The 22,616-nt window shown below is 30.5% G+C and overlaps 2 protein-coding genes across 2 annotated transcripts; one reads left to right on the forward strand and one right to left on the reverse strand.

Moving 5' to 3' along the window:
* Positions 1-410: 410 nt before the first annotated feature.
* On the reverse strand, positions 411-5,174 carry LOC134695611 (copper transport protein ATOX1-like). Its single transcript, XM_063556902.1, has 4 exons — positions 5,061-5,174; positions 4,712-4,787; positions 1,541-1,660; positions 411-582 (listed from the first exon to the last, which is right to left on the reverse strand). Exons 1-4 carry the CDS (start codon positions 5,067-5,069, stop codon positions 575-577), a joined length of 213 nt encoding a protein of 70 aa, XP_063412972.1. The 5' UTR covers positions 5,070-5,174; the 3' UTR covers positions 411-574.
* On the forward strand, positions 5,159-21,814 carry LOC134695610 (acid ceramidase-like). The gene is made up of 13 exons (XM_063556901.1): positions 5,159-5,272; positions 8,522-8,568; positions 9,247-9,331; positions 10,980-11,072; positions 12,113-12,191; positions 12,617-12,691; positions 13,546-13,591; positions 14,262-14,406; positions 15,600-15,654; positions 16,202-16,368; positions 17,033-17,200; positions 20,855-20,911; positions 21,355-21,814. The coding sequence occupies exons 1-13, from the start codon at positions 5,204-5,206 to the stop codon at positions 21,442-21,444; spliced, it is 1,176 nt and encodes a 391-aa protein (XP_063412971.1). The 5' UTR covers positions 5,159-5,203; the 3' UTR covers positions 21,445-21,814.
* The last annotated feature ends 802 nt before the right edge of the window (positions 21,815-22,616 follow it).

A 22,616-nucleotide genomic window follows, 5' to 3' on the forward strand; every position in this document is an offset into this window, starting at 1 on the left:
TTTGTGATGATTCAAACACAATTTCAAATTAAAAACTTCATAGTACATTATATATTCGTTTTAACAGAAAAAAAATTGAGGAAAGACAAAAAATCAAAAAAATACATTTTTCAGTGTATAATATGCATAAATTAGTTATTTCAAATTACTTCTGACATTTCAAGGTAAATTTAACTTAACAAAATAAAACTATCAGTAAAGTTTAACATTTAAAATAAAATATTTTTTTGCTTAATTTATATATAAATGCTCACATTTAAAACAAACTTTCTAATACATATATCTGAATTACTTTTTTCATAAATCTTGCACTTTTGATCATTCTTAAAAAGTTGCAACAATAAATTAAATGCATATACAATGTAATATTATCTAAATTTACAGTACAAGAATGTGAATTTATACATTAGGGCTAATTTAAAATACATCACATGCTAAGTAATATCTATTTATTAAAAATTGTACAATGTACAACCTATAATGAAATTAAATATTGTATTTATTCATGTCTGGAATAAGTAAAGTACCGGGTATTTTCTTGTTCTCTCCATAGCACCTTTAACCACCATAACATTCAACAACCTGTAATGAAAGATAAAAATAAATTCCCAAAAAACTTTCCCTATCAGGTCAGGTGAGCTAAATACAAAAGGGAGCTCACGAAAATTAATATAAACAATTCACCAAGTTTTCTACAAATTGGTTGCAGCATTTTTGCTTTAATGTCTAACATTTTGACGACAGACAAACAATGGTATACCATAATAGGACCCATAGACGGGCGTATAAAAACACGAAAAATAATTGATATTAATAGAAAACCAAAATTAATGGAATTGAAGAAAAAGGGCAGAACTTAAATAATTATCCTGTCCCCAAGTACATATGACTTTTGATTTCTTTCCTGAAATTCTCCAGTCATACATTTCATTTACAACAAGTCATTCTGCAACAGTTTACATACTTTCAACCATGCTCTAAATGCCCACGATTTTGCAAGTGTGTTCTAGTTAACTGTGAAATTTCTAAGATACATAATTTTTTTTGTGTATAATTCCTGTAATACTGTAAACCAACTTATTTTCATGAGCAATTTATTTTTCGCATGTAAAAAATAATGTGAATATAAGTCGTCCTGAATATGAAAAACTTAGATCTTTCTTTATTGAACTACTAGAAAATTGCAAAATTAGATATAGAAAGGAGAAATAAAGTATCCGCGAAAAATAAGTTGGTTTACAGTATGTACTGAATTAGTATGTCCATATTTGTAAAAGGAATGATTGTTTAACCATAGATATACATTTTGTACATGATATATGTGACCTTTTTTTTTGTTTTCCTGAGCAGCAGGATAAATTATAAAGAGCACAATTTGACACTACATGTATATCCAAAATATATGCCATCATTTATTTGTTCTTGTTAAAATTAGTGGTATTTAGATAACAGATAAAAGAAGGCATAATCGAACTTAAAACTCCCTTCTATCAAACATGTCAATTGCTTTATTGTTCATATTTACCTTTAAAATTCTAACCTTTGAGTGATACAGCAATATTTGTTTTCTTAAGCACTTCCAATACTTCATCAGCTGACAAAGAAGATGTCACTGTCACTGTTTTGGTCGGAACATCAGTAACGACTTCAGTCACTTTATCTAAAAATAAAAATATATTTTTCTCAAAAAACCTTCATCGTCATTTATAAATGCCATCATCCTAACAAATTGAACTCTTTGTTTTTGTTTCACATTTATCTTCATGGTAAACTGTTGGGTAAATAACAATGTTATTGGTCAGCTTTCACCAAATATTTAGTCAAAATCACAGGCACATGCCTCTGCAAACATGTATCCTATATTTAAGAAATAATTCATGGGGGCTTGAATATATCGTGATTTTACCACGGGTTGGCCCTTTATGACAAATATTTTACCCTGAGCAATAGCAAGGGGTAAAATATCGTCATAAAGGGATAACCCGTGGTAAAATCTAGATATATTCAAGCCCCCATGAATTATTTCGATTCTAATACGACAAATACAGCAATTCATTAGATCAAAGCGCTCTAGATAGAGGCAAATATTTGCCGTTCCCATAAATTACCGCACTTTTAGACTGGCGTAAAAGAACGGAGAAAACAGAATAAGTAACATGCTCAAACTATTTACGATAGCGAATTTAGATAGATTTGGATGAATTTTAATGATAATTCACTTATATGTCTTCTATGTATAAAAAATGGGCTTACACCAGTTTAGCATCGTTTGTTTACGTTTCCTTGTGATGATTTTATGGTATCAGGAGCGTGATTTTACCCGTAAAATGCTTAAATTATTACGTCATCATTCTATGACGTCGGGTACTTCATTCATAAAACAACATATGACGTGGGAGTACAATAGGAACAGCCAATGCAATATATTCATATTTTACCACGGGTGTGTACTCAAAGCGTTTGAAGGATGTCATGTTAGAATTACCATTATGCAAGCTATTTTGGCTTGAAATAAAATCTCAATCCAAAGTTTGTAACTTGTGCGAGTACACAGTTATTTTGTAGTGCATTTCTTTTAGACAATAAATGAAAATAAAAAAAATCCAACCTGCGCATTCTCAATAATAATTTTACAGTGTTATATACTACTTTTGGGACAAATTATATCAAAATTATAGAAAACTTCATCAGCTCTGACTCAAAATATGGACAATTTGATGTTCAGAGGGTCTTGAAATCTATTGACAGCTTCCGAAATACTTATTTTAAATCTTTTTCAGGGACCAAATCACTACTTTACTTTAAAATTCATGAATAAAAAAGTTTCAGTGTAATTTTATCCCCCTACTTGCTATTTGAGGCGTAAAACATGAAGTAATATATTTGGAAGGGGTATGAAAAAGATAGGCAAGTAACACACTGTCCACACTAGGGACTTTATTCGTGGACAACGAATATCAAGGGATGATAACTGTGTACTCGGACCAACTGTTTGAAAATTGCTTTGTTATAAGAACCCTATAACACAGACCAAACGTTGTCTTTAATTTTGTACTTGAACATGTTAAATTTTCCTAAAACTTATCAAATTTGTATACATGTAAATGTGCACTTGTATAAGGTTGATTTCTATCCGACACAGCTCGTATATATTTTGTAACAAGGTCAAGTGTATAGGATTTTTTTTACAGAGACAAGTGTCTGTGGTCAAAATTCTTAATATTGACAAAAAAAAAGTTATGCCCACAACAAAACATTTCAATAAAGCTGAGTGGCCACTGAAGTGCATATTTTACATGCATATTGCAAAATGTCTGTGTATGATAAAAACACTTGAGTTTACTTTCATAATTTACAAGAGAAAATAACAAAAGTTTGAAAACCTTTTATTATTAACATGAATGATTTAGAAGTTTACAAAGGTTGTTAAAATGAAAAGTTAAAATGTTTGACATGTTTGATGAAGGTTAAAAACACAGACAAAATAAATATTCATACACAGCTCTGTACAATAAATATATTATGTTGATTACTCTGGTTTACTTCAAGTTTTAACGTTATCTATATGCAGGTACATGTACAAGCCAGTTTACTATTTTAAATGCATTAATTCCACAATACTGAAGAAAATAAGTTTGAAGAAACTAATGTTTATATAATCTTGTTCATTTAAACATATAACTTGCTACAAAAAAAATATATTATGGTCAGTTATTGTGGAAGATAATCTACATTGTAAGATTAATATCATTTGTTTTAGAAATACTGGCATGACTGGTACAATGTACATACATTTGTATTCTGACATGTTTAAAATGCATCTACATGTACATGTACCTATAACATGTATAAATTGATTTCTTTGTCAATAAAGCAATACTTATTACCATTAAAAGAACAGTCATTCTCTCCCAAATAATAACCATTTATATTCATTTTTTCCAGAACAATTATACGGTTTAGAAAGAAAAAAAAACATATTGAATTATCAACATGATTTAATAAGTTGATGAAGTTGTAAATATGTTCAGATTTATAGTTTTTTTGTTGTTTTCCCTACTGGGCTAGCATGCATACATGTACACACATAATGTATGTGCCTTCTTGTTATCTTCAACATACTGAAGCTATTCAGAAGTACCGGTATTATGTTGATGTACATGTAGAAACATTTTTTATATCAGACTCTGCCCCCACATTTGTGTAGATGTGAACCTGTAAACTTACTGCCCTGTTTTTCCAAGCACTTTTTAGCGGCATAAGCACAACTTTGTGAATCTGTAAACTTACCGCCCTGTTTTCCAAGCACTCTTTTAGCAGTATAAGCACAACTTTGTGAATCTGTAAACTTGCCACCCTGTTTTCCAAGCACTCTTTTAAACTTTACCACCCTGTTTTCAAAGCACTCTTTTAGCAGCTTTAGCACAACTTTGTGAATCTATAAACTAACCACCGTTTTCCAAGCTCTTTTTTTTTAGCGCATTAGCACGTCAACTTTGTGAATCTGTAAACTTACCACCCTGTTTTTCAAGAACTTTATAAGCAGCATAATTAGCACAACTTTGTTGATATAGATATAGGAAGATGTGGTGTGAGTGCCAATGAGACAACTCTCCATCCAAATAACAATTTAAAAATTAAACCATTATAAGTTAAAGTACGGCCTTCAACACGGAGCTTTGGCTCACACCGAACAACAATGTACACTTACCACCCTGTTTTCCAAGCACTCTTTTAGCTGCATTAGCACATCCTTCACATGTCATTTCCATATTAAATTGGTAAGTCTGTAAATGAGTAAAACATTTTTATAAATTTGAGAATGAAAAAGGGGAATGTGTCAAATGGTTAAACATGATCATGATGATTGGTATATTCATTGCTACAGATTCAGGAGGATAAACAAAATAAACAGCAAATGAGAAACATATGTTCACTGATGAACAATTTTTTGTTTAAATTGAATCTCGGGTTTACAGTGAAACTGAGTCAATCTGTGCTATTGGAAATCTTTAGTTGATACAATGAATGAAACTGTTTTATAAAATAAAGAAAAATACCTGAGACATTTTAGAATGTAATCAGAAACTAAAAAATCAAACAATATTTTGATGTCACCGGATTGATAACAGGAAATTGTTTTCGGAAGGAAAAGGGAAGTTACTCTATCGTAAAAACAATATCACATGACAAGTGTCTGAAGATGAACCAGGCAGCTATAATTTCAGTGCTTATAGTGGTTATTGTTTTTGTACAAGGACAGGTTCCGCCGGTAATTTAAGCATTTCAAAACTTCTTTTTACACATATTAGAAATATGCTTGTATAATTCTGTGTTAATGCTCAATTTAGAAAACTGCACTGTATTGGAAGAAGTACATCCACAGGCACTTGTTTCTGTCAATGTGGGGTTTACTATCCATAACAGTTTTTTGTACTGGTATGGATAGTAAACCCAACATTAACAGAAACAAGTGCCTGTGAGTACATCATTACATGCATGTCTGCTAAATAAACTCCGGTAAAAACTTCAAGCAGATTTTGTTTCCAAAAGTGAGGCACAGCCACAGCGACATGTAGGTTCAATTCTCTGATAAAAATACCTAGTTACTTACCCTAATACAACACAAGGACAAAGTACCTAACTGAAATGACACTTATTTCAGTTTCTACGTGGGTAACTATATATTTATATACTGTGGATTCATTATTATTCAATGGATACCAATTTTCGTGGTTTTCGTGGGTACAGGCAAACGACGAAATCAAATGTTCAACGAAATACATATTTTAAATAGGTGTTGTAAACAAAGATTGTCAAAACAACGAAATCAAATATCAACGAAAATGCAAGTTTTCAGCAATCCACAAAAATTGATACCCACAAAAAAAAAAAAATGAATCCACAGTATAGTCAAGCCTAGGTGGTCAAGGGTGTTGTGCATTGTGCGATGTGTTTTGGTGCCAAGATATCTCAGTGGATTGAGTTCAAATCCTACGTCGTACTTAACAGTAAATGATACGACGCTAGATTAAACTGACGTGGAAAGGTAACATTCGGCCACTGAAAGCTTCATTTTTATGAAGCCTATGTGGTCTAACGTGCCGGTTACAGTGCAGGCAAATTGATGTCATGATATCTCGAAGTACCATGGGTTTGAATCCTGGCTAGGGAAGAGCAAAAAATTAGCACAAGCAAAATTTAGAGATCTAACATTGTTGGGTTGATGTTTAGACGAATTGTATATACAGAATGTACACAGCCATGTATCACCAACACTGCTGTTGATCGGATGGAAAAATCTGTTGTAGAGTTGTCACTGGTTCAAATGTATATAACTTGTCTAAACATCAACCCAACAATGTTAGATCTGTAAATTTGCTTTTGCCAATGTTTTATTCTTCCCTCTCGGGGATTTGAACCCATGCTACTGAGATATTGTGACACCAAATCCCCTGCAGCGTAGACGTCCCACTAGTCCACACAACCACCTGGGATTCATAAAAATTAAGCTTTGAGTCGCTGGGTGTTACCTTTCCATGTTAGTTTCAATCTAGTGTCATACTACAGTACATGATATATAAGGCATGGAGATATATATATACAACTTGTCTAAACATCAACCCAACAATGTTAGATCTGTAAATTTGCTTTCGCAAATTTTTGGTTCTTCCCTCGCCGGGATTTGAACCTGTGCTACTGTGATATCGTGACACTAAATCGCCTGCACTGCAGCCGTCCCGCTAGACCACACGACCACCTGGGCTCTCAAAAAAAGAGCTTTCGCTGGCCGTATGTTACCTTTCCATGTCAGTTTTAATCTAGCGGCGTACTACAGTACATGATATATAAGGCATGAAGATGTTATTGTTACAGATCAGCTAAATTATCTATAGTAAAGGATCCTACATTTGTCCTACAAATAAATGTAATATACTGTCACAGAAAATAATTATATTTATATATATATATATATATATCAGTCTAAAGATTTGCACAACGGTACTGATATAAGGTGTTAACACCTTATATCAGTACCGTTGTGCAAATCTTTAGACTGATATAATTTTTTCCTTATCTGCATAGTATCGCCTATTCTAGACGATCCGGTACATAGTAAATTTGCTGGTTGGTCCTTTTTATAGACTTTTATATATATATATATATATACCAAACAAGTTTCTTTTCAAGCAGTGCACAGAATTATACTGAAAATTAAATACAATGTACTCAAAAAGTGTTTTGAAAGCACCATTGTTTATCTCTTTCATTCATCTACCATCTTGGGCTTTTCAAGACTATGAATGTCGTTATGGGGAACACATTAGTATTATAACGTAGTAAAGGGGTTTAAAGCCAAACCAGATGGATGAAAGTGCTAGACTTAATGTCGACAAACTAGGTTTGACTTTGAACAATGGATTTGTTTAAGTCAAATTGAAGGTAATGAAAAAGACATTAAGTGCATACGATACAGTTACAGGGGAGGTAATGACGTTGCCAATGTTAAATGTTATTTTCGCAACGTCAAACTGTAACATATCAGGAAAAGATGCATTTTTTCAACTGATTTTTATCATTCAAACTGATTTAATTTGCAAACGAGTTCATGGACCCCTATTTTTCAAAACATCAATTTGTTTCATTTTGCAGGGATATATGTGACCCAAATTTTATAAAACTGTAAATAGAGGATTTTTTTTAATTTTGATAAATATGCAGCAAAAAATGATGTATTTTCCTCAATTCATGAACATTTGATAAATATGAGTTATTTCTGAATAAAAAATGCATAATTTTTTAGGATACTTATAAAATACAGAAATTATCGATTATTTAACAAAAAACAATTTGTGTTTATCTTTTATAACAAAAAAGTTATGTCTTTCTTTGGAAAAAGAAATTATGGCCACAAATCTGAATTTTGAGCAAATATGCAAAATTTCGACCTCATTTTATTAAAAAAGTAGCACATGAAGGTATATTTTTTATTACATATTTGATTTAATCGGGTAAAAAATAGCCTATATGCAAATTTTCACGAACTTGTAAATACAGGATCAAAACTGTATTGTATGTCCTTTAAAGGTGGTACATACATGTAACACTACAGGGAGATAACTCTGTAAAAATTGGCGGAATGTTTATATTATATTCAATTGCTAAGTAAATATAATTAAAGCTTTTCAATGACATGAATGATAAAAAAAATATGTTTGTCAACTTGCAAATGACTTGCTGTATATCCAATGATTTTTTACCGATAAAGTGTGTGGTTCAAAATTTTACTTTTTACTTTTTTTTTTCAAAAGGTCAAAGTAAATATTTTATGGAAATTTATGTATATACCCATACTTTGACATATATATACAGCGTTTACATTTTGTAACCACAAAATCAAATATCAACCAAAATGATTTTGTTTTGAAATTATTATATTCACGATATTATTGTAATACAATGCTGGCAAATATAAACTTTGTTAAACTGATGATGCAAGAGCTTTTATTTATTTTTTCAGTTTAAAGAGACTTGTGTGACTAATGCCTACCCACCATCTGAGAAAAGGTATGGGTTTCTATATAAGTTTGCCTTATTCAAAGTTTTATAAAACTAATATACAATGCTAAGAATCAAAACAAGCAGACAGAATTCTGATTTGACAGTAATTCATATACTGTTCTAGAGTTATGCACCTTTATCACTTAAGCCTGAGCTAGAGCATTTGTGTAACTTACACAAGACACATTTTTCTTTTCTTTTTAAAATATTACATCAATCTCTGCAAAGACGTTATTGCTATTTATAATATGTATAAATAAATAGATTTAATTTTTTTCAATTCAATTTTGTAAAAAATTATTTAACCTCTAAATCAGATCATGTGTTGTCAAGTGCATAAAAATCACCTAACACAGATCTATGCTTAAATTTATAGTTAAAACTTAGAACCAATAAAATTGCAATGGAACAAGGAATGTGCCAAAGAGACAAAAACAGAACAGTAGAGCAGACAACAGCCTGAGCCGAAGGCCACCAATGGGTCTTCAATGCAACAAGAAACTCCTGCACCTGGAAGAGTCCTTCACCTGGCCCCTAACCACATGAATGTTTCATTTTATATAGCCTCAATAATCTGTGCTTCATTGAAGAATGTATGTGAAGAGCTTAATATTCTCTCCTTTTTAGATTTGACAAAATACTAACTGAATTATAGATATTACAAGAATTTTTTTTTCCATTTAGCCATCTTGTTCCAACATATGTTTTAAACCTTGACCTTCCTCCAACACAAAGATGGCAGAATTTAGCAAAGGATAAAGGAAGTCAAGTAAGTAGCCATCAGTTTTGACAGAAATATAAACAGTGAAACCTGGCTAAACCAAATCCTGCATAAACCAAAACTTAACTTAATCTTTAGTCCCGAAGAGGTTCAGTTTAAACAGGTTTCACTGTCATGACTGTATATAAACTTTAAACATTTATCAGGAATTTGTTATGTATGTATCACTCATATGGTCACTAATGTTTGCAATGATTTTCATTTCAATGCAAAAAAGGTACCTTAATAATGTCACCAATGTCCATTTTATTACATTGCATTGTTATCCTAGTGTTATTACAAATTATAAACTCAGTGACAGTCAGTTGTGGGCTAAAATATAGAAAATAATTATGTTTATTAAAACAGTGAAACAAAATATTAGATATACAGTTCATGTATTATTATTGTCAAGCCTTCGACTGTAGTCGAAAAAGCAAGACTAAGCGATCCTACATTCCATCGTCGTCGGCGGCGTCAACAATTATTCACTCTGTGGTTAAAGTTTTTGAAATTTGAATAACTTTCTTAAACTATACTGGATTTCTACCAAACTTTGACAGAAGCTTGTTTATGATCATAAGATAGTATCCAGAAGTAAATTTTGTAAAAATAAAATTCCCTTTTTTCCGTATTTTACTATAAATGGACGTAGTTTTTTCTGCGGGGAAACAAAACATTCACTCTGTGGTTAAAGTTTTTAGAATTTTAATAACTTTCTCAAACTATCCTGGGTTTGTATCAAACTTGGACAGAAGCTTGTTTATGATCATAAGATAATATCCAGAAGTAAATTTTGTAAAAATAAAATTCCATATTTTTCGTATTTTACTTATAAATGGACTTAGTTTTTTCTGCAGGGAAACATTACATTCTCTCTGTGGTTAAAGTTTTTAGAATTTTAATAACTTTCTTAAACTATCCTGGGTTTGTACTAAACTTAAATAGAAGTTTGTTTATGATCATAAGATAGTATCCAGAAGTAAATTTTGTAAATAAATAAATCCATTTTTTCCATTTTTTACTTTTAAATGGACTTAGATTTTCTTACAATCATAAAATAGTAACAAGAGGAATATTTTTATTGATTTTTTTCAAATGAAAATGAAAAATAGATGTTTGCTAAAAGTTTAACATGTCTAATGTAAAATTGAATTATTTTCTTTTTAAATTGTTTAGAAATACTGGAAAAAAAAACAAATTTCTAAAATATGTTGACCTGGCAAAACCATATGATAATGTTTAATTTTTCACTTTTAATGATTTTCTTTTGCATTTATAAATATTAAAAAAAATCTTTCTCACTTTACAGGATTAAACATATTGCAATCTTTCTAGAATTCTTATTTTAAATCTTCTATGAAAATATATCTTTTTAAGCTGTGATCAGAAGAAGTTTCCAACATTTAAGGATTTGAAGAAGCAAGTTATTCTCACTTTGAATGTTTCATTTTACAAATCTTGATGTTAATACAACACACATTTACATCATACTACTTGAATTTTATATGTTATTACGTTGTATATATGCATATTGAAAATATATCTGATATGATAGATATAGATTATTCTGAATAAGAATATTGATAAACTGAAAATATTTGACATACTTACATGAATATATGCATAACTTTTGTACATTCCTTTTATTTTTCAGATAAAAACCTTGCTAAAAAAGTTTATAGATTTTGCTGAAGACTTTGGCAATGGGACTGTTAATACAATAATCAACTACCTCAACAAACAAGGGGTAGATATTATTTAATAGCTGCATTCTGAATGTCAAGGAAACTGATTTTTATTTGTTTTACACAAATGCTGTGTGTTTTTAAAAAACTAAAAGTAAAAAAATGTATGTTGATATCATATTCGTTACAAATAAAAACATTATCTCCATTAAGAGGATGTAAATTTACTTTCAACTGTACATCTAGATGTAGCACCACTCAAAGTGCTCAAAGTTATTGAAATGTTTCTGAAAAAATATTTTTACATGAAATTCTGATTCAAATAGAAAATGATTATTAAGAATTGAATGCTTCTTTTTGTAAATTTATTGGGGTGTAAAAGCGTTGACCGAAGTACATTTTGTATGAAGCGCGGAAGTGCTTTATTCTAAAAATGTACGCACGGTCAACGCTTTTACAACCCTATAAAGTTACAAAAAGAAGCATTCAAAACTTATAATTACATTTTTTAGCTAGGATTATAAAAACACGATTTTCATGAAGTTTATTTATTAAATTCACCTGTGCACTTTATTGTGGGACCTCGTGTCATCATGAATGAAATGTTATTGTCTCATGCAATTGCTTACATAATAACATGTGATGTGCAATTAGCCAATCAGAATAACGTATTATAATGAAACATACATCTAATGTAATTATTAAATTATAAAGAACTTATAGATCTATGTATAAAATACTGTGTAAACCAAAGGTAACTTTCCTCTAGTAAATAAAGCAAAGAAGAGATGGTGCTATGTTACATGCCAATTACATTCATAACCTTCATCGGGTACAGTTAGGACGAAAAGATGAGAAAAGCAAAAAAAAAACAACATGCATCTAAAATTTCCTAAACTGAACTACCCAAAACTGTTATCATCAACCATTCCTGATAAGTTACCTCCAAACTTTATAAATTTTGTCCTGTTTAAATTTCTGTTAAAATGACAAATAAAAGGGGGATTTGACATATGTTTTTATAAGAAGTAAATGGAGAATTGTAATTGCAATGAAACATATGCATGCAAATCATAATAAAGTATATTACATTATTCTCCAGGATAGCATGGACACCACTTTACCACAGCCATATGCTGATGAGATGAGAGGAATTGCTACAGCTTCTGGACTAGGACTAGGTATGATTTTATGGGCAAAACTGAATTTATAATTAATTTTTGGGTACCAATTTGGGGTACTACATGGGTTTATAAAAACCACAAATTTAACTGTTCAAGGAAGTGTTCATTTTATAAAGGCTTGTATACTATCTTTTGCAAAACTACTTAATCAAAATATTAAAAAAACACCAAAAAGGATGATACATTTATTCGTAGATTCACAAAAATTGGTACCCACAAAAATAAATGAATCCACAGTTGTAAAAAAATGTATTGGTGCTTGTTGCCAAGCCTGTATAGTGATTACATAAAGCATACAAAATCAGATGTCTTTAACTTATTCTAGCATAATTTGTTTGGTGAAATCATTTTATTATTTTCCATTTTCTTGAAAAATTAACGTTTTTAAAGTAAATACTAAGGGAGATAATTCTATATTTCAGGGGAAGTAATTATCTACAATTTGTTTTATGAAGTGTTCACAGTGTGTACATCAATTGTTGCAGAAGACAATGCAGGTCAGCAACATGTTATATACATAGATCATATCCAAACATACATTCCCAGTTATCTTTATTTAAGTTCCTTACTCATACCTGCGAACTGTCACTATTTGCGGGGGATTTCCCCCATGGATGCTCCCAATTTGAAATTTTGAAAGAGCAATTTTATCCACAATTTAAACAAAACAATTGATTTTACAATGACACTAGGCTTATAAAAGTATGAAGAAGCCAAAAAACAACATTACAATGTATTTGCAGGCCCCATTGAAGTTTTTTTAAGACTATGACAGCCATCTTGCAAGCAAAACCCCCATGGGCATTTTGAAAAGTTGTCAGGTATGCAAGTTACTAAATAGACATCACAAATTTTTAAGTAACTTAGTTTTCTGAACTTATGTAGTTCTTGCTTTTTACATACTATATATAAGAGCCTATGTGGTCGAGTGGTCTAGTGCATCAGACATAGTGCAATGCAATTTGGTGTTATGATATCTCAGAAGCATGAGTTTTAATCCTGACCAGGGAAAAACAAAAAAATTGGTAACATAAATTTACAGATCTAACAATATTGGGTTGATGTTTAGATAGATTACTGTAAACCAACTTATTTTCGCGGATACTTTATTTCGCGTTTTACCCTTTCTTGACCACTTCGCGGCTATTTAATTTCGCGATTTTCTGATTTATTTGATTAAGTTTAATAAGGAAAGATCCAAGATTCACATATTCGCGACGACTTATATTCGCGTTATTTTTCTTCTCGCGAAAGACGCGAAAATAAATCGCTCGCGAAAATAAGTTGGTTTACAGTATATGTTACTGTACATTTAATTCTTTTTTGTAACAAGAAATGTCTTCTTCTTTAGGAAAATTGTTCCATGCCAGAAATCTAGATTTTGGATTATTTTTAGGGTAAGTATAGATTTACATGCCCTTTTTATGGGAATTATGTTTTCTGGTCTGTGCGTCTGTCCATTTGTCCGTCCGTCTGTCCCGCTTCAGGTTACAGCTTTCATGTTAAAGTTTTGGGTGAGGAAATTAACTTTAAACTTAGTACACATGTTCCCATGGATATGATCTTTCTAATTTTAATGCCAAATAAGAGATTTTATATCATTTTCACAGACCACTGAACATGGCAAATGATAGTGCGAGTGGGGCATCTGTGTTCTATGGACACATTCTTGTTTTCTTCAAAGTTAGGCATGTTTCTATGGTTTTTCAAGTTATGTTAAAAGAAAATGTTTCTAAATGACCTGATTGTTTGAGTAATTATTTGAAGCAAATAAATTGAAGAGATAAATTATAAATAGAAAAACAATTGATATGTGACCAGCAACTCAACATGTACAGTGCATTCTGTATTGCAATTGACAGAATCAAAAAAATTTAAAGATTTTATTGGAACTGTTTTTATGTTTTTTAGTTTTATATTTGTTGATTATGTCAAAATAATTAAGCATTTCTTTTTTCCTGTGTAAACATAAAATAGGAGATGTGGTATAATTGCCAATGAGACAACTCTCCACAAGAGACCAAAATATGAATTTTTATTTTTATTTATATTTATGTTGCTTTATAGATGGGACATTAAAAACCGTACATGGGAGATAACTGAGGCTCTACGACCAATGATAATGAACGTTGATTACCAGAAGGGTGGGAAGACCGTGTTTAAGGCTGTACATTATGCTGGTTATATTGGTATCTTAACTGCAATTAAACCAGTAAGTATATATCTGAAGCTTAAGTATATAACACCTTAAATTTTTTTTATTTATATAGACAGTTAATTTGAATGCTGATTTTCATCACAAATAGTTTTGAATATTTGTCAAACTATGTTGATGTATCTGTCAAATTTAATAAAAGATACATTTGAAAAGTAAAGAAAGTTCTTGGGATTTGATGACTCTTGTATAATAAACAATGACAATTCCGGCAGTCCATTTGCACAATTGTTAACTCCTGTAGTAATTTTACCTTGTTTTTTTTGTAAATTATTTTGATCAAAGAAAATTACCCCTTATTTCAGATTAAAACTAGTACTGTTATCATTTACTTAAAGTGAAATCCAATGTACTGTGAAAGTACTTTAATTCGTGGGTATCAATTTTCGTGGTTTGAGCAATATTGACATGTTCGTTGGTTTTTAAATTCGTGGATTTTTGTTTTCTAAAAAAAAAATAAAAAAAAAATTAAAGCCTTTAGAAACGAAGGTTACAAATAGTCTGGATTGGAGGAAATTGAAAAGTAAATACTGACCCGTGTAAACCGTTGTGATAACACTAATTAACCCATGATGAAGTGATCAACAGATTAAAGTCCACCAAAGGTGTTAATTAGGCCATAAACATGTCACAGAAAGAAAACAGTAACATAAACACATGCTATAAACGTATCTTGAATTGTCAAATAATTCTTATCAAAATCAAGCCCAGCATGTAATTATTATTTCCCATATTTACGAGAGCTTTGAGGATAGAAAATGAACACTTTATCATACTGGCAAATCAATACCGAAAATCTGACTTTTATTGATCAAAAATATTTTTATGAGAATTAAAAGATCGACAGTTAGGTTTATTAAGGATTAGATGGGTATAATCCTGCATGCAGTTGTAGTTCTGTGATTGCTATTAAAGTATTCTCAGATTTTGCGTTATTCAATGTATTCTCTAGATCATATCAGTATTCAAACCTACCAATAGGATTCTTTCAATGTCTTGATTTGGACAATGGTTGTTTTATTTCGTTGGACACTTAAATTCGTGGATGAAGTCATCCACGAAAACCACGAAAATCACGAAAATTGGTACCCCACGAATAAAAGTACTTTCACAGTATACATTAACAATAGTATATTCCAAATAGAAAATGTGTCACTTGAATACATTATTTTTACAATTCTGTGTTTCAGGGTGTGTTTACATTGTCAATGAATGAAAGATTTGACTTGAATGGTGGTTTCATTGGTAAGACATTTTCTTTTGATAATTTTTATCTTTCTCTTTTTATCAAGAGATGGGTTAAAAGTACTGTAATAAATGTATAAAATTGCAACTGCATTTAGACCTTTTGATATTTTATATAGACAATAACAGTTCATTGACTTGACATATCAACCATATAAGGATGTGGATTCATTGTTTTTTATTTGATACCAATTTTCATGAATATTTTGGTATAGGTGAACCACGAAATTAAGTGTTAAACAAATGCAAATTTTCTAAATCCTTGTATGAAAACCTCGGCAAAACAACGAAATTATATGTTCACAAATATGCAAGTTTCCATGAAAATTGGTACCCACAAAATAAATGAATCCACAATCACAGGAATTGGCAAATAGACTATTGTCCTTTAAATAAAGTATTTTTACCATTTCAGTGTTACTAGTTACCTTTAAAATTGTTATAGATAGACATCAACAGACAGGCTGTTTGATTTGAAGAATTTTTAAATATTTTTTCCCCCTAATCTTCACTCAGATAACAATACGGCATATGTTTTGCTCCATAGGAATAATTGAATGGATACTTGGAATAAGATCAGGACAGTGGATGGGATTTTTGACCAGAGATACCCTTCTGTATTCCAACAGTTATGAAGAAGCTAAGAAAAATCTAACAATGACCCAGATGTTAGCTCCAGCTTATTTTATAGTTGGTGGAAATTCAACTGGACAGGTAAAATAAATTTAACTCTCAATCATTTGTAATACGTAACCATTGCTCATTTCTCCATGACATGTACTGATGAACTGAAAAACGTATTCATGTTTCGTCAGTGATAAATTGTATTGTGTAATAATCTCTTTTCTGAATTATTTGCCACATACTTCCTGTTTTCAAAACTTTGAATAATTAGTGGGGTTTGATTAGCACAAACATCTATGTAGAGGCATTATACCTGTGGAGAATCCTGGCACAAGAACAAGCTACATGGAGAGTCCCGAGTGTTCCGAATGGCAAGCTTTGGACTAATGAGTTGTTACTAATCGGCCTAGACGTGATCCTTACAACATTCCAGTTGGAATTAATTTATTTAAAATCATCATCTATATAGTATATAGGCATTAGCTAGTAATAAGTTCATCCCATTAAAATAGAAAAGTTGTTGTGATTATATATCATGGGGATAAAAAAAAAATGGAATTATTCTGAACATTCTACTGATAAAAAAATCGTTTTTAACCAATTTAAAAAAAAAATCATTATTATAATAATGGGTTCATACAGTATCAAATATTTTATAAGTAATAAGGCTTAGTTATCTATGGAAGTCTTTGTTTTTCACTTCACTGTGATAATTTATAGAGACGACATTCAAGGCTTAGTCTGGTCATTTTAGGGCTGTGTGATAACAAGGGATAGGAACAAGGCTGTCGATGTTTGGAATATGGCAGAGGCTGGCAAATGGTACATTTTAGAAACAAATTATGATCATTGGAAGAGTCCATTGTTTATTGACGATAGGAGAACTCCTACTAATAGATGTATGCAGAACATGACACAAAATGTAAGCAATGAATGTTTTAGACATTATTTATTGAAAATTAAAAGAATTAGTCTCAAATGATTATTACTATTACTTAAGTATGTGCAAATATCCACAATTTCAAAATTTTGTACCAGAAGTAGCACATGGCCTAGGTTAGGAATCTGTTTTTCAGTGGTTGTTGTTTGTTGATGTGGTTCATAGTATTTTATAGATTAAACCTTGGTGTTTCAGTTTTAATTGTTATAAACTAGTCATTTATGGGCCCTTTATAGGTTGCTGTTCCGTGTGAGTCTACACTCTTTGTTGAAAGCTGATCTTTGATCTATAATGGTTTACTTTTTATACTACCCCAAAATTTGAAAAAAAAATTGTCGTATATTGCTATCACGTTGGCGTCGTCGTCGTCCGAATACTTTTAGTTTTCGTACTCTAACTTTAGTAAAAGTGAATAGAAATCTATGAAATTTTAACACAAGGTTTATGACCACAAAAGGAAGGTTGGTATCGATTTTGGGAGTTTTGGTCCCAACATTTTAGGAATTAGGGGCTAAAAAGGGCCCAAATAAGCAATTTCTTGGTTTTCGCACTATAACTTTAGTTTAATTTAATAGAAATCTATGAAATTTTGAAACAAGGTTTATGACCACAAGAGAAAGGTTGGGATTGATTTTGGGAGTTTTGGTTCCAACAGTTTAGGAAATAGGGGCCAAAAAAGGGCCCAAATAAGCATTATTCTTGGTCTTCGCACAATAACTTTAGTTTAAGTAAATAGAAATCTATGAAATTTAAACACAAGGTTTATGACCATAAAAGAAAGGTTGGTATTGATTTTTGGGAGTTTTAGTCCCCACAGTTTAGGAATAAGGGGCCCAAAACATTTTAAGATTTTATGATGTATTTAAATAACATTGTGCAAAAGCAAGTATTTTCAATTGCACAGTATTGCGCAATAGCAAGAAATATCTAATTGCACAATATTGGAGTTACCTTTCTTTGTCCAGAATAGGTAGTTGAATCAACTTAAATCATTATTTTATACAATATACATTGTATATTCACTTTTACTACCAACTGATAAATTAAAACAATCTTTACCATTCAGTGATAACAAGCACTTTTTTTTTTACAAAATATTTAAATGAGTAACTGTTGTTGCAAACTCCATTAGAAATTTGAATTGTGATTAGTTTTGGAATAAAGGATAGGGGAATGTGAGAAAAAAAAATAGGGGGGGGGTCAATTTTTCTCATTTGAAATTTCATAAATAAAGAGAAATTTCTTCAAACATTTTTTTGAGAGGATAAATATTCAACAGCATAGTGAATTGCTCAAAGGCAAAACAAAAATTTTAAGTTCATTAGACCACATTCATTCTGTGTCAGAAATCTATGCTGTGTCAACTATTTAATCGCAATCCAAATGTAGAGCTGAATCCAGCTTGAATGTTGTGTCCATACTTGCCCCAACCGTCAGGGTTCAACCTCAGCGGTCGTATAAAGCTGCGCCCTGCGGAGCATCTGGTTACACATTGTGGCTTGGATTGAAAGTTGTGTCATTGGCACTTATATATACCACATCTTCTTATTACTTTTCTTCTTTATAAATGTTTGCTACTTACTTCAAAATTACAAGCTTTGTAATAGACTCTAATAAACTTATAGTATTTAAATAAGGGACCATAAAACACAAGAAAAAATGGAAAGGTCTGTGTCCTTGTTTTTGAAATACTAACTATTGGAAATTTGGCAGAAAAATAACTCCCTGTTTTTTAAATTCCAATAGGGAACATACTTGATATAATTATATCAATAAACTAATTTTTATACGCCTGTCTTTTACACGGGACGTATTATGGTATACCGTTGTCTGTCTGTCTGTCTGTCTGTCTGTCTGTCTGTCTGTCTGTCTGTCCGTCCTTCCGTCTGTCCGTCCGTCGTCCACACTTCGAACAATAACTCGAAAACATTTTCACCAATTTCCATGAAACTCAAGTGAATTGTTTATATCTATTGACGTAAGCTCCCTTTCTTTTTTTTTAATTTCAGATTTTAGGTTTTGGATTTATGGGGCTTTATTCATAAAAAAGGGGGGATTTTCAACACTTCGGACAATAACTCAAAAAGGCTTTCACCAATGTCCATGAAACTTTGGTGAATTGTTTATATCTATTGATGTAAGCTGCCTTTTAATTTTTATAAATTTCAGATTTTAAATTTGGATTTATGGGGCTTTATTCATAAAAAAAAGGGGGATTTTTAACACTTCGGACAATAACTCAAAAAGGCTTTCACCAATGTCCATGAAACTTTGGTGAATTGTTTATATCTATTGATGATAGCTCCCTTTCAGTTTTTATAAATTTCAGATTTTACATTTCCTTGTTATGAATTTTTTATGCTTAAAAAAGGGGGGATTTTCCAATTTTGGGACAATAACTAACACTTTCACATAATTTTATGCAACTTTGATAAATTGTTTATATCTATTGACCTTAAAAGTGCCAATTTTTTGTGCATTTTTATTTATTATTTGGAGGGTGGGTATTTGACAGGGCTCACACTATTTCTAGTTGATCATATAAATTCATTTAAAGCATAAAAGACAAGTTAAAAGAGCAACGGGCATATCATGCTCTAAACCGCAGCCCTTTATTTGAGACTTTTTGGCCATTGGCCTCCATCAGTTCTTTATTTTTCCTCTCAACTACATGGCTGGCATTACATTTGTATTTCCTTTTTCAATCATTGAAAAGATGTTATAGATAAATTTCCTTGGAACCGTCATGACATCATAATACTTTAACGTCACGATAACATGACGTCATAATACTTTTGTATGAATGAAAGATAAATTATGTAATAAGCTTTGATCACTAAGAAAAATAATTGTCTCTAGATTTTCCATACATTTAACAATGACACCTTTTTCTTTAAAAACAAATATGGAAAAAACTCAAAGATGTTATTAAAATGGTCTTCAAAAAATGTCTTTTTAAACTATATATAATAAAATTATGAAAAGAAAGGTTGTGTTTAGTGAGCATAATTTTTAAGGACACTACATGAATAAATGAAAAAAACAATCATAGCAAACACTTTTGAGAACATTAAGGGTTTATAATGCTTAGTCTCTGGAAAAGCCATACAAGGCACATTATTTAAGAAAAATTGAAGACTTGAGAAGCAATAAACAACTCTCATAAAACCACAACTGACATTAAATAAAGTCATTAAATGAGTTTTATTTGCCTTGAATATTTACTGTGCGATATGTTGTCAAAATCATTTATGTTTTTGCATAAATTGAAATTTTTAATACATTATTAGGGCATAATGCACTCCATGTCATTAAGTATACAATTTTTTTATTTCAACATAGATATGAAAATCTAGTATGATATTAAATAACAAACATTATCAAATTCATGGTTGATATATTCTAAACGTTGAATAAAAACAGACAAATCTTATTGAATAAAAATGCTTTTATAAACTATCTTTGCACTTTAATTTGCTTAAGAAGTTGCTATTTTATAGATTTATTATGATACATGTACATTTGCATAGAATCTGTAAAGAACTTAACAAAGTCTAAGACATTTAACAAAAAGAAATACATTGAACACAGTTTATATGTTGTTTTTACCTTGAAAATATTTCAATTTCATTTCAGAATGTTGGGTGGCCAGGAATTTTTAATGTCCTTTCTTCAAAACCTGTACTTAATAAGGTAAACGTTTTTATTGTGTTAAATGTCGCACTGAAACAAGTAAATGACCTGTGCACTTAAAAATCAAGAGACAAAAAACCTGACCAACAGCCTGAAACCACCAATTGGTCTTCAATGAAGCGAGATAATCCTGCACTTATAGGTGGGATTTAGCTGGAGGAATATGTTATTTGATTGTCAAAATGGCAATAGACGATTGATTGAAATTATAAGAATTATATTTTAGACTAAAAAATATGTTGATGAAAGTGACAGCAGAAGCATTCAAATCCTTTGCTGAAAAAATCAACACAATAAATATTAGATACCGGTAGTATTTCTTTTCCATTCAGTTGCTTATCATTTATTTATGTGCAACAAGTAACGCTTCATTAATTTGAGAGTAAATAAAACTAATTGCCATTTCTTGTTATTATTAAACAGATATTTAATCTCCATTACAGCTGACAACATACACAGCACTGATGCAGGTAGATGCTGGTACCCTGGAAACCTGGCTCCAGTATTGTCCTGATCCCTGTTGGCCTTTTTAAAGAACACAAGCTGGTACCCTGAAGACCTAGCTCTAGTATTGTCCTGATCCTTGTTTGTCTTTTTAAAGAACACACAAACAGATTATTCTCAGTATTATCCATGTTATTAAACCATTTTTTTTAAAAAAGGCATAAGGAAATAAGTCAAAATGAGATTATCTTTTACATTCCACATATTGTTAAATGTTTTACAATTTTGATAATCATTTATAATTGTTAAAATTATTTATTTTATGTTTTATAAAATGTCTTTGTAATGAGAAAGTTGAAACATACATTTTGAATGTTTTAAATCAATCATGTAACTATTTAGAAATTTCGTAATTTCGTTATCCTCAGGACTTGTAGTTTTTATATTATAACCATCATATTATATCAAAACATACTACCAACTTTGCGATTAAACACTATAGAGTTGAAATAAGACTTGAACTTTTAAAATGTTTTATAAAAATGATGAATATACAATAGTTTGATTTTTGATATACAGCAGCTGAATAAGATGTACAGGTTTCCAAAATATGTAATTATGCATTTTTTTTCCATTACCATTATGTATTGCACAAACATATTTTTTGCTTTCATAAAAATACTCTTTCTTACATAAAGTGATTGGTATGTGAGTGTGTGAGGGTTTTAGGTATAGATGTTTTTGCCATGTCTGTTCTTGTTAATACTTGTTATTTATAATTATGGTGCTTTTTATATTTCTATTTTCATAATAAAAAAATTATTCACTTTCTTTTGTTCAAATTCATAATTTTGTTATCATACAAATATAATTTCTGATAAATACAAAATTATTGGAAAAGAGAGTTGTTAAAAAAAAGATACAGAGGAGGCAATCAAAAACCAGTAGCTGACAAAAACAGAAAACTACACAGAAAATTAAAAATTGAGCAATAGGAAACCCAACGAAAAAATTCAATTTGATGTACTGTTAATTCAGAAATTATTGCGATGTTTTTATTATTGCAAAAAGTGCGACAGAGTTGTAAGCGCCATAATTTAAACTTGCATTTTGAAATATTCTATATGAATTGAATAGGATTATTCTCAAAATTGTAAAAACTAAATTTGCATTTATGTCTAAAATGACAAAATCGCAATAATTGATGCACACAATAATTTCTGAATTTACAGTATATGAACTCAGGAGGTCTAAATGGGCC

The sequence above is a fragment of the Mytilus trossulus genome, chromosome 14, assembly GCF_036588685.1.
Source record: "Mytilus trossulus isolate FHL-02 chromosome 14, PNRI_Mtr1.1.1.hap1, whole genome shotgun sequence".
NCBI lineage: Eukaryota > Metazoa > Mollusca > Bivalvia > Mytilida > Mytilidae > Mytilus > Mytilus trossulus.

Excerpts from the sequence above, each read along its gene's own strand:
- LOC134695611 (XM_063556902.1), bottom strand. Across the intron at positions 1,661-4,711 it reads AGTGCTTGGAAAACAGGGTG|ATAAAGTGACTGAAGTCGTT; the intron begins GTAAGTGTACAT and ends TTTTATTTTTAG.
- LOC134695610 (XM_063556901.1), top strand. The coding sequence starts at position 5,204 with ATGAACCAGGCAGCTATAATTTCAGTGCTTATAGTGGTTATTGTTTTT. Across the intron at positions 9,332-10,979 it reads CAAAGGATAAAGGAAGTCAA|ATAAAAACCTTGCTAAAAAA; the intron begins GTAAGTAGCCAT and ends TTTATTTTTCAG. Across the intron at positions 15,655-16,201 it reads CTTGAATGGTGGTTTCATTG|GAATAATTGAATGGATACTT; the intron begins GTAAGACATTTT and ends TTTGCTCCATAG.